The 12919-nt window shown below is 58.2% G+C and overlaps 1 protein-coding gene across 9 annotated transcripts in view; it reads left to right on the forward strand.

Moving 5' to 3' along the window:
* The window catches only part of PAX5 (paired box 5), a gene marked incomplete at both ends in the record, with an annotated part of 127537 nt that overhangs the window by 39032 nt on the left and 75586 nt on the right, over positions 1-12919 (forward strand). For all 9 annotated transcript variants that reach the window (XM_084279027.1, XM_084279028.1, XM_084279029.1 and 6 more), the window contains one exon: positions 11727-11902. In XM_084279027.1, the coding sequence (XP_084135153.1) occupies positions 11727-11902 (176 nt within the window). The remainder of the gene's footprint in view (positions 1-11726; positions 11903-12919) is intronic.

The raw sequence follows: 12919 nt of genomic DNA on the forward strand, positions 1-12919 counted from the left end.
CAGTGTTGTGTGCGGTGAGGTCCCGCTGCACTTGCGCTGTAGATGGCCGAGTCTGCTGCGGGATAAATAATTGATGTTGAGGTGACACTAATTAATCAGGGTAATTAGCAAAGACCTACGCTGTTTCTCCTTAAAAGGAAGATCTTGGCTGATGAATTCTGTTCCCTGCCCAGTGTGGTTGGGGCAGCACTGTAAGGTACAGGTAGACCCAGAGGGTGTCGTTCTCTGCGGGTCACCAGCTGCCTTTCTGTCACCTGTGGGATGAGCCGGGAGCGCGGCGGCACCAGCGCACCTACAACACCCAAACAGCAACAATCAGAGCCAACTCTGCAGCTCAACAGCCAACACAGCAGCTTCCCCTGCCCTGGCACGCGCTGCCAGCCCCTCTCCCCACCAAGCGCCGCCCGCCGCAGCACCCCAGGTCACGGAGCCCGGCCCAGCTTGGCACGCAGGTCCTGGGGTGTGCTGGGGACTGACGGGACCCCGGACACAGCAGCTGGTGGGATGCAGCTGGGCCCCAGTGCTGCGGCTGCTCCTCCTCCTCGCCGTGACACGGGCTGCTGAGGTCAGCGTGCTGTGGAGCTGGTGTCTGCGTGCTGGGTGCTTTGCCTGGGGCTTGGTGCTGGCATCCTGCTCCCTCTGCCGTGCCTGTCCCAGATGTGAGAGCCAGGGCGGTGTCGGCATCGTGAGCTCCCATCCGGAGGAGGGGGCTGGGGGCTGCCACAGACCTCCCCGCGCAGCAGGGTGGGCTGCAGCCGTGAGCATCTCCCCCAGGGCAGCGTCAGGAGAGCCCTGGCTGTGGAGCTGCTGTCACGAGCTGCAGTGGTGGGTGGCCCTGGGGACTTCAGTGGCATCCAGAAACCACCTTCCGGAGGCGGCTTCATGGACCTTCTCCGTTGCCCAGCTCTGTGCTCGGAGGAGGCAGACGTGGGAAGCGCCGCGCTCCACTCGCGGTGCCACGTTGAGCCCGCGGATGCTGCTCAGTAACAGGGGGGTGCTGGCAGCACCCGCGTCCCAGCGATGCTCAGGCACGCTGTGGGCAGTGCCAGGGAGCTGAGGGAAGGTGGGTGCACAGACCCGGCTGCTGGGTGTGAGAAGCCAACAGAAGTTCTTGGGGTGTAAAGACCCACATTACACAGCTGTGGAGGATATTTAAGTGTTGATTGTTCCCAAGTTTAATCCAAGGTCAGGTCAGATGTGAGGGAAAAGTTCTTCCCTGGCAGAGCTGTCAGGGCCTGGCACAGGCTGCCCAGGGAGGGGCTGAGTCCCCAGCCCTGGGGGTGTTTAACATGGGGGAGATGAGGTGCTCAGGGATCTGGTTTAGCACAGGACAGTTGGACTCAGTGAGCTTGAAGGGCTTCTCCAGCCTGGTGACTCTATGGTTCTGTGAAATCATGGATGCGGACAAATCTATATAAAATGACCATTAAACTTGCACTTTGTGCAACTTGTAAAAACAAATAGGCTTGTATTACCTTACAGTAACTGTGGGGTGCTGTGGCACGGTGTTGTACAGTGGTTCCCGTTGTCTTCCCTTGCTGTGAGCACACACATTTGCAGGCCTGAGACCACAGCTCCTGATTTGGTACAATGAGGCCTTAATTAACTAATGCACACAAGAAATCTGCTGGTGTGAACAGCTCTCTGTGAGAGCTGTCTGGGGAGGAGTGGATGGGGGGGCTGACACCTTCCAGCCCTTGGACAGAGCACAGCATCCATCCTCCATCCGCAGCGGGCGGTGGAGTCAGCTGCATCCTCTGCAGTCCTTCCCTCTCCCCCCTTTGCCTGTGCCTAACCCTTGGCACGGGTTGGTGAAGGTTTTACCAGGAATGTGGGGTTTAGGAGGAGCAGTGCAGCAGCTTGTCAGTCCTCTGTGCTCCTGATGAGCTCTACCGTGATGTTCAGCAGGGCGCTGGAGGAAGGCTTTGCTGCCTGGGGAGAGCTCGCCCGTGCTCCCAGCCAGGTCCAGGCCATCAGCTGGGACAGGGCTGAGCTCTCCTCTGCTTCCCTTTCCTCCGTGTGTGTGTGTCAGACGGTGCTTTGCGAAGCCTTCAAGGTGTTGGGGGGAACAGCCTGTGCTGTCCTCACGGAGCGTCGGCTCTGGGGGGCTGTTGGGCACTCTGTGTCAGGTTTGGGTGGGCGGTAGCTGCTGCGGGGTGTGCAGTGACAGCCACCCACGCTGCACAACCTCCACACTGGCTCCCCTGGCTCCTTACTGGCTCCTTAACCTGCTCCTTACTGGTTCTTTAACGGGCTCCTTACTGGCGCCTTACTGGTTACTTAACCGGCTTCTTACCAGCCCCTTACTGGCTCCTTACTGGCTCCTTACTGGCTCATTGCTGGCCCCTTAACTGTCCCCTTACCAGCTCCCCTGTCCGTGCCATGGGCTCCCTGGGGTCACACCACCCCAGCGCCGCTGTGGCGCATGGTCGCTGCTCTTCGCAGGGACGTGGCTGGACTGTGTACACATGTCCTGCCATGGCCTTTCCTCCAGCAGCCAGGTTTTGGTGTCCCAGTGCTTTTCAGAGCTGTAAATCCTCTCCCATTTGGTCAAAACCAGGCGCCAGTTTGGCATTCCCAAAGCACACAGAGCACAGTGTCACCACCAACTCGTCCATGCCGCCCAAGCCAGCTGAGAAGTGGCTTCGTGAGGGGAATGGTGACAGGATGTCTTTCACTGTGGTGTGGAAGTGGGTATAAACTGTGTGAAATCAGCTCCGAGGAGCTTGCAGCAGCCACTTCACAACGCACTTGTAGCTGGGAGCACGTGAAGTGAAGTGCATGTCTCCACAGCTCACTGCTGAGCGGAGCCGAAAGAGCACAGCAGCGCCAGCCACAGCTCCTCCCCATCGCTTGTTCATAACCTTGTCATGAGCTGTTCTGTAGATACAGTGGCTGCAGTTGCATCTCCCCTTAAACACGGTGGGAGCCACAGAAATACAAGCTGGTTCCTGGAGATGCTGCAGCTGGCTGAGGGGTCCTGCTGCTGCAGGGACTGGTCCTGGCACCCACCACCCCCAAGGCTGTGGGAGACAAGGGGACATGGCACGCGCCCATGGGGTGTGTGGGGCTGGGACCGTCTGCTCCATCCGAGTCAGTCTCTTCCTGCGCCTCCACGTTCCCCACCAAAGGGGGAGGGTATCCCTGACATCACTCAGTCATAACAGAGGGGCACTCACAAACCCCCCAGCAGCTCCACCAGTCCTGGGGCGAGCTCTGCCCGTGGCGGGGCTGGTGATGGTGGGCATGGCTCTGGCTGCTGCTGAGCCCCTTGCTGGGGTGGGCAGGAGCTTTGCCACTGCCCCGATGCGTCACAGGGAGCCAGGGAAGGGGGATGCTCCGACCTGACCGGGCTGGCATCCCTCTGTCCCACGGTGCCACCAGCTTTGGTGATGCCGAGACCCTCTCCGGCGCGCAGGCTGTGCGGCTCCGCGCAGCGGCACTGCTCACACACGTGTGCTGGGGTGTCCAGGCCATCGGTGCGGCTGAGGTGTGAGGTCCCACTGCACCTTCCCTGACACCCACGGGACAGGGGCTGACTCGGGGCCTCCTGACACAGAACAGGGACGTGAGGTGAACCATCTGTGCGGCTCCTGCCGCGTGGGAGGGCCGGGAGGGAGGTGGGCTGCAGTCTGACGGCAGGTTACTCTGTTCAGCAAGGCCCCCGAGGTGGGGGATGCCCACAGCCAGCTCACAGGGGCTGCTTTTGGCTGTGGAGGGGTGCCCTGAGCGTGCACCGACGCTGCGGGCATACAGGAGGGGCTCCAGCTCTCCCATCTCGTCTCATGCAGCAGCCAGAACCCCCTGCTGTCTCCGGGAGCAGGCAGTGTCCTGACGGTGGCGAGGAGCTCTGCCACCTCTCTGTGGCAATCTGGAGCTGCCTGGCTGTCAATGAGCGTGCCGATGGGCTGCATCGCTGGGCACCGTGGGATGAGCAGCGCTGGGGCAGCTCAGGGATCCCTGTCATGCTTCTTTCCCTGTGCTCTGGAGCTGGTGCTGGGTGTGCAGGCAGCCGCCCCCCAGACCTGCCCCGTGCAGCGTACGGTGCTGCTGGGAGCGGTGTGGCACGGTCAGCGTTACCCACTGGGAGACAGGGGGGTGCAGCCCAGGTTGACAGACCCTGCCAGGAGCCAGGAACCCGCGCTTGCTGCTGGCTGTGAGGAGCAGCCATGACCACAGCAGAGTCCAAACGGCCTTTGGCCCCAGCAGTGCCAGGGGACGGTGTGGGAGCAAAGGGCAGGAGAGAGGCCGGGCAGGGGGCAAGTGGGCTGTTCCCAGGCTGCGCTTAAATGGGGTGGGGGACATTGCTGGAGAGCCCCCCCATCCAGTGCTAGTTGCTGGTGTGGTGACCCCCAGCCAGCCCTGGTGCTCTGGGGTCTGCAGACACGCTGGGCAGCGTCTGGCCAGGGCTGTCCCTGCCAGCAGCGTGCGCAGAGGCCAGCTGCAGCTCGTGCCGTACCCAGGGCTGGGCACAGATGTGCCACCAAGTCGGTGTTTTCCCAAGTGGGGGATGGTGTGGGGCGGGATGTGGCTGGCACTGACCAGAGGATGGGGGCTCCTGGTGTCCTCAAACACACCCTGGTTGTGACATTGGCAAAATACCCATAAAACAGTGTGGGGAGGTGGGAGTGCTCAGCAAACCCACCCCCGACTCTCTGTGAGCCGGGAGCAGGGCGATGCGCTGCCGCTGGCGGGTGCTGGTCTCTGTGTCTCCAGGAGGAGCAGCGCTGGTCCCAGTATATCTAACAGGTCAAGCCTTGGAATGAAGAAGCAATAAGCCACTGAAATGGTACTATCACCGAAACATGATTGATCAATTGAATTCTATCAGAGACAGTGGGCAGTGAGATTAACTCAGGCCTGATGGGTTCAATGAGTTAAAGCATGATGTTCATTTCAGCTTCATTTCACCAGTCTTTGCTTGTGAAATTGGTCAATCAATAGAGGTTGAAGATCATATATATATATATCGGTGACCATCTTATAGGGAATATAATCTAGCGCAGTCAGCTCCTGACTCCGGCTGCCTTCAGCGGGTAATGGAGACAGAGCAGAGACTCCATCAGTGCCACCGAAATGGCCTGATATCTTCTCCAAATGAAAAGTATTTTTGGATCTCTGATGATTTATCTTTCTCCCCCCCTCTCTCTCACTTTGATCTACGGCAGAGCCCATCCCTGTCTTTGTGAAATGCAGTGATTTCTCCCGAAAACATTTGCGCGGCGGTCGGCGATAGACACTTCAAAACACAGAGCTGCTTCTCAGCGATGCTGCCCACTGGAAAGAGAAAGAAATAAGTGCTCTGGGAAGCTCACATAGTGTACAGGCAGCTCTCCCCGTGACCACAGCCCCGGAGCTGAGGCTTCCCTGGCAAGAGGAGAGGCTGCCGGGTGCATGTAGCCCCGAGGAGGTGCCATGAAGATTCAGCTTAGGTTTTAAACAAAGCCTTCCAAAGGGTAATTAAACAAAGACTTTATCTTCTCTGGGCTAATTTACAGGCGTGCTACATGGAAACAAATCACCTTTTTGCCTCCTGGTAATATTTCATTTGCTTCATAATGTTTTAAATGTGGTGAGTAACATCCTTCCTAATTAGCCTGCATTTCCCTATAAGGTGGAGTAATTAGGTATGATACCAGGTAATGAAGTTGGACAGTACAAATTAGAGACAGGAGCCGTGTCCTTTATGACGATGGGCTGTTCGTGGTGCTTGCTGTTTACCTCCTTGATTAACCCTGTGAAACCACGTTGTTTGAAACCCCCCCACCCAAACCCAGCTTGGGAACCCAAAATCAGGAGACTCCCTTTTCCCTGGGCAGAGCATCGTGTCAGGGGGACGTGCCGTGGACATGTGCCCTCCGTGGCACATCCGCATCGCTAGCAGCACTGGGAATGCTGTTCCAGCTGGGTTTGTGGTGGGCATCAACTTCTAAGGTGCTGTGAGCCATCACTGGTGCTTCTCAGGTGGCTGAGAGCCATCACTGGAGCCCCACTCCGTGGGGCAGGGGGTAGGGGCAGGGGGTCTGTGCTGTGCTCCTTCGTCACAACACCTCTAATGCAGCGGTTACACTGTGCTCTTGTCCCTCTCTGAGTAAAAAAGACAAGAGGGGGGTTAATCTTTTCCTAGTACTGTGCTTTAGGGCTTCTCAGCATCCTCTGGTGAGGGTAAAGGTAGGGTCTTGGGTCACTTCTCACTTTGGGCCACAGCCCCTGCAGTGGATGAGCAGCAACCTGCTGTAAATCAAGGGAGTGACTTGGTTGGTGTCGCTACAACTCGCAGTGTGTGCTGGGCCATCTCAGGTGTTTTCCTGCTGTTTCAGAAAACATGGCAGGGATAGGTTCTTGACTGTAGAAGTAGGGGGAAAATGGAATCAGAATTTATCAAGTTCTTTAAACAGACCTGTAAAGGGATGCTCTAATCTGGTCTGCCTCTGCTCTGGGACACAGACCCCCCGGCAGTGCTGCCTCCAGCTCGGGGGTCCCCAGGACAAGGGGGACACGGAGCTGTGGGAGCCAGTCCCCAGGAGCCAGGGAGATGATGGGAGGGCTGGAGCCCCTCTGCTCTGGAGCCAGGCTGGGAGAGCTGGGCTGGCTCAGCCCGCAGAAGAGAAGAGAAGGGAAGGCTGCATGTGGGGAGAGCTCCAAGCCCCTTCCCATCCCTCCAGGGGCTCCAGGAGAGCTGGAGAGGGGCTGGTGCCCAAGGCAGGGAGGGCCAGGCCCAGGGGAAGGGCCTTCAGCTGCAGGAGGGGGATGGAGAGGGGCTGGGAGGCAGAAATCCTTCCTGGGGAGGGGGCAGGCCCTGGCCCAGGGTGCCCAGAGAAGCTGGGGCTGCCCAGGATCCCTGGCAGGGTTTGAGGCTGGGTTGGATGGGGCTTGGGGCACCCTGGGCTGGGGGGAATGTCCCTGCCCATGGTGGGGGGGCACTGGTGGGGCTGAGGGCCCTGCCTACCCATACCAGTGTGTCATTAATCAGTGATTTGCTTATGTCCCCATAAAATAACCTCCTCTGAAGTCACAAAGATGTGTTACTGCTGGATGCAGCCCTGTGCCCACAAGCCTAGACACAGTACCTGTCTTCAGAGGGGGATCTGTTGTGCCAAACCTTGACCTGCCATCAGAAACCTCTGCTAGTGTGCAGTGTTGGTGCTGTGCCCAAGCCAGGGGGCTTCTTGCACCCGGCTCCTGCTGTGAAACCACAGCTCCTTTCCTGGGAGAGGTGCCACAGGGCAGCAGCCGTCCCCGTGGTGTGAGTCAGGTTTGATTCCTTGTCCCCCACCCTGTGAGCTCGGGGCTGGGGAGCTGCTGCTGGGCAATTCCTCCCATCGTGAGTGGGTGACACAGGAGCTCTGTGCACTGAGCGGGAGCTGAGCTGGTGCTGGAGTGGGGCTGGGTGCCCAGGAGGGCTCAGGTCAGGCCAGAGTCAAGTCCCCAGGTAGCCAGCACAGGGGAGCTGGGTCAGCCTGGGCTGTTCCAACCCCACCTGACATCCCTTCCCCATCAAAGGGGCTGGTCAGAGAGAGGCAGTTCAGTGCAGCTCCAGGACAACAACAGTCCTCATCTCAGGGCTGGGGTAGTGGTAGAGCACAGGACTCAATCCTGAGGTCGTGAGACCAGGACTGTTGTTGTCCTGGAGCTGCAGGGGATTGAATGGCCTCTCTCCAACCAGCCCCTGTGATGGGCAGTGATGTCGGGTGGTGTGGGAACAGCCCTGGCTGACTCTGCTGCCCTGGGATAACGCAGCACAGCTTGGCTGGCTGCCTGGGGAGGTTGACTTTGGCCTGGCCAGGACCAGGACAGTCTGGCATGTGCAGGAGCTTAGTGCTGGTAGAGCCTGTGGCACGGGCTCCCTGCAGTGTTGGGCGGCTCTGGGTGCTGGGGCACCCACAGCAGGCATGGTGCTTCTGGCTGCTCGTGCTGGCAGGGGTGAGCAGAGGTGAGCATCACGTCTGAGGTGGTTCAGGAAACTGTGGTCTGATGGCACTTTGTGCCCACTGCTAGAGGAAAAGGGTGCAAGGAGCACCTGAGGAGTTGGTCCTCTTTTGCACTAAGGGGAGGGCTACGTCCATGCTCATCGTTAGCATTTCTGGAGGGATGCCCTGGACTGGGAGCTAATTGCTTTGCAGGTAGGTGGGTAGACGTGTGGTGCTACTGTCAACACAGCACAACCCTCCTAGGTGGATGCATTGATTGTATGAGGAATGTTTTCACCTCTCCCTGGAGCCCGTTTATAACCCAAAGTGTTTCAGACCTGCCAACAGTATTTTAATTACCAAAGATATTCCGGTGTATTCAAACACTGCATAATGCTAATGGTAATTACCTCACATTTATATGATGTCTAACAGCCAAACACGTCCCAAAGACCTTCACAGCCTTCCAGGTGTCACACACAGTGTGCAGCAGCTCCTTCGTGGTGCAGCAGAAGGGGGCACCTCCCTGCAGCTGGGCTGAGTTTGGGAAGCACAGGGTGAAAGGGCAAGCTGTCCTGTCGTTCATGGGGGGGAGTGTGATGGGTTTGGGCAGTTGTCAGGCTCCTCTCTGAAGGTGCTGGGTGCTCTGAGCGGTGGTCCCAGCCTGGGTCCCTCCCTGGCAGCAGACGCTGCTCTGTGCATCGCTGCTTTGCTGCAGTCCTGCTGCTGAGCTCGGGAGCCTCAGAGGGTCCTGGGGCTGGCACGTAGAGCTGGCAGTGACCTCTGTGCAGGGGATGTGGGGGGCAGCCCTCCCTGCCTGAGTCCTGACCTTCACGGTCTCGGTGTTGCCTCCTGCCCAGCCATGTCCCAGGCGCCTCGGTGGTGGCTCTCCTGGGGTCTCTGATGCTGAGCTGGTACAGGCTTCCCTTGCAAAGGCAGACTTCCTCCTCTTCCTCATATTTCTCAGGACCTCAGTGGTCCCTGGCCTTGCTGCAGGGATGTGCAGCTGGGGGTGGGTGCAGCCAGGCTGGTACTGCAGGCGTTTGGCAGTCTCTGTGCCGATCCCCCCAGACCCTGCCCCAGGGCTGGCTGCCCCCCCAGATGTGTTCACCCCCCGGAACTCAGAGCAAGCTCTCTGTAACTCCAGTGCTGCTGGTGGAATGTGTGGTGGCTGCCCCACCTTAAACAGAATCATAGGGTCATAGGATCACAGAATGGCATGGGTTGGGAGGGACCCCAAGGGTCCCAGAGCTCCAACCCCCTGCCACAGGCAGGGACACCAACCTCCAGGTCTGGAGCTACACAAGGCTGCCCAGGGCCCCAGCCAACCTGGCCTTGAACACCCCCAGGGACGGGGCACCCACCTCCTCTCTGGGCAGCCCCTTCCAGCCCCTCACCACTCCATATACGGTGGGGTCTGGTTATAAACTGATCTCTGGGTGCACAATCAGTGCAGGAGTGCTGCTGGCATCACAGGGGGCATTTTCCAGGTCATTTAGCTCCGTTTCATCACCACCTTCAGACCAAAGCTGTGTGAGGCTCTAACCACGGTGCCAAACCCTGAGTAACACCAGTTTAACCCGGAACGTGACGCCAGCGTTCCCCTGCTCTGGAGATGGGGTCTCCCCGGCCTTTTGCCACCATGCAGCTAGCAACCAGCATTTTAATTTTATAAGCCATGGTTGACTAAACCCAACACTGGGTCTAATAGATGTTATTTGATTTAGAATCATTAAAAAAAAAAGAAAAAGACTTAAAGACACACTGCTCTGTTACATCCCTTGGTGTTTCCTCACAGCCCCGTGCGCACGCAGAGGCTTCCCGTCCAGAGGAGAGGCTTTTTGTGTGAATAAACTGGTCCTTGCCCTTGACAAAAGCCAGTGTTTTCTGTGCTTTGATAAAGTTGCAGGGCTTTCTCTGAGCAGGCAGCTGAAACACTTTCCTTGCCTAAGTTACTGAGCTAGAAAGAGGATGTTTCCAGCATTAATCGGTAGTGTTGGATGCTGGATCGGTGCAAGCAGTTTGTGAGAGAGTCAGAGGATCACAGGGGCTGGAAGGGACCCCCAGAGCCCATGGGGTCCCACCCCCTGCCCAAGCAGGGTCCCTAGGACAGGTCAGGGCTGGAATCTCTCCAGAGAAGGAGACTCCACACCCCCTGGGCAGCCTGTCCCAGGCTCCCTCACCCTCACCGCCAAGAAGTTCTTCCCCACATTGGGGGGGGAACTCCCTGGGCTCCAACTTGAGCCCATCGCCCCTTGTCCTGTCCCCACAGACACTGAGCAGAGGCTGCCCATGGCCCCTGGGTCCCACCCTTCAGCTCTTGATCCCCATTGATCAGATCCCCTCTCAGGCTTCTCCTCTGCAGGCTGAACAGCCCCAGCTCCCTCAGCCTTTCCTCCCAGGGGAGATGCTCCAGGCCCTTCATCCCCTTCGCAGCCTCCTCTGGACTCTCTCCAGGAGAGAAACTGGGGTTGGAACAGTATTTCCAGATGTTCCCCCCCCAGTTTGGAAGATGTGTCTCAAAGCAGGTTGCTTTTCTGAATGCATGGTGGTTTTTGCAGAATCCAGTGGTGCTGGTGGGTCTGATCAGGGGTCCTGTCTGCTGGGCATCCCCCTTGCTGCTGGCAGCTGCACGTGCAGGGGGGGCACAGCCGGGGTCAGCAGCAGCACGGGGTCTGAACCTGATGCAGAGCCGGCTGGAGGAGGCCCGAGCAGCAGGGGGGGGTCCCCTGCAGACCCCTGGGACAGCGTCCCACGGCGGTGCCTGGGGAAGGCCTGTCCTGAGGCACATTCCAGCTGAGCTCCTCAGAGCTCTCTGGGCAGCGGGTTCCCTTTGTAAAGCGCTTCCTCTGCGGTGCCGTGCCTGATGTTTACTGTTGTTCTTGGAGTTCCACCTCCTGGAGTCCTGGGAATACTGCAGACCTCAGCTTCCAGTGCATAAAAGACACATTTCCAGCGCTGACAGGTGGGGGAGAAGTGGGAAACCTCTGTGACTCTGCAGGAGGCGAAGTGAAACAGGGCCCTGCACTGCCAGAGCCTTTCCAAGCTGCCCATCTGACCGTGCCTCCAGCCTCCCTCACGCTGCTCAGCCACGGGCAGGCCCTGCGGCTTCTCCTGGGGATCTCTGCCAGAGGGGAGAGAGTGGAAAGCGCCTCAGGGGCCTGGCTTTGATCACAGCAGGAGGTTAAGAGATGCAGAGTGGAATGGCAGTGCCAGCAGAGCGCATGGGGTCGGGTCTGGCTGGGCCTTGTGGTGGTGGCACAGGCCAGGGACACCCCGTCTCTGTCCCAGGGTGGCACAGGTAGTGCCTGTGCCATGGGGGTGCCTGGCCAGCCACGGGGAGCCCCTGGGTGGAGGGTCCCTGCCCCCCAATGCCATAGCTCAGCGCTTCACTGTGCAGGACCAGAGGTGCCATAGGAAGGGACTGAAGTGTCTGGGCAGAGCGGGTCTGCTGGAGCTGACTCAGTTTGACTGTAGTGCCAGGTGCTGAGCTCACCCTGTGTCATCCTGTGTCTGGACCAGGAACCGGACAGGCTCTCGGGTGGTGCTGTGAAGGTGATGCAGGCAAAGAGGTGGCCATTGTCCTCTGCTCTGACTTTAAACGATGTGTGAAATATCAGTGATAAATTGTGTGGGGAGTTTGCTGCAGGGGAAGAGCAGTCAGAGCATCCTCTGGCAGTAGGTGTCTTGTGACACCCTCCCAAAGTGTCTGTGTGGTGATAGGGCACAGGGGTCCCCGTGTCCGTGGATGGTCCTCTGCAGGTCCCAGCCTTGTGACACCTCCTTACGCTCTGTCTTCTCTCTCCTCTCTGACAGGCATTCAGGAATCTCCAGTACCCAATGGCCACTCTCTCCCAGGAAGAGATTTTCTTCGGAAGCAGATGCGTGGAGACCTTTTCACTCAGCAGCAGCTGGAGGTGCTGGACCGAGTCTTTGAGAGGCAGCATTACTCTGACATCTTCACCACGACTGAGCCCATCAAGCCAGAGCAGGTACTACTGCAGACTTTGGGTGTTGTCCAGGTGTGCTTTCTGCTGGCAGAGGTCTGCTTGGTGGGCACCACCAAACGTTTCTCGGAGTCTTGGTAGGCAAAGGTGGAGCAAAGGGGTGGTGTGGAGCCCTTCAGCCAAGTGCACCTGAGCCATGAAAGGCTGAGTGTTAAAAAACAAAGGGAAACAGTTGTGTGAACACCAGGGAGTGTTTGGGTGTGAAATGACACTTGATCTGGGCCAGTTACATCAATTGAGTCCTTAAAGAGTGTCACAGCTGCTGATGCCTTTGCTGGATGACAAGCAGGCTGTGCAGGTAACAGGGAGAAGGCTGGCAGGACTCAGAGCCCGGTTTGGGCTCACAGTTAGCAGGATTGTGCACACAAATTAGATCTTTGTGTCCAGAAATGGCTTATTAGGCATGTAATTGGCCATTTGCTGAGAAAAGCACCCAATTAGCATGTGAAGGTAAATTAGCTGCACCTACAGACCAGCAGCGTGTTTGAGAAGGGCTTGGCACTGGTTTTTTCGGGGGGAAGTTCCGTTTTTGAGGGCACACAGAGAGGTGCAGGTGAGGAAGGGATGCTCTGTGCCTCTCTGTGTCCTCCGTGGGCGCAGCCTCTGCTGAGGGGGAGGCGGGACGCATGCCTTGCTGTCAGCACCAGTGTCGGTCTGGCTGGATGCTTGATGATGTGTCTGGTGATTAATCTGCGGTGTCCTGAGCACCAGACCTGCTGCTCAGCGAGGTGGGTGGGCTCAGGGGGTGCAGGGAAACGCCCAGCTCCCTTGGAGGAGGCTGTACATCTGAGGGCAGTGCTGGAGGGGGTCTCGTGGCAGCCTGCGCCCACCCTGGCTCTGGTTAAGGAATGTGCTTCACTATACATCTTCCTTTATAAAACCCTGCTTGCTTGATGCCAGAAGTCATGCTGTAGAGTGGGGATTCCTGGCTCCTCTAAGCTCCCATCTGCTGTTGTTTCATTCCTGGAGCCGTTTGTTCCTCACCCTCTGGTTTGGGGGTTC

This window comes from Gallinula chloropus (genome assembly GCF_964237585.1).
Source record: "Gallinula chloropus genome assembly, chromosome: Z".
In the NCBI taxonomy this organism is placed as follows: Eukaryota; Metazoa; Chordata; class Aves; order Gruiformes; family Rallidae; genus Gallinula; species Gallinula chloropus.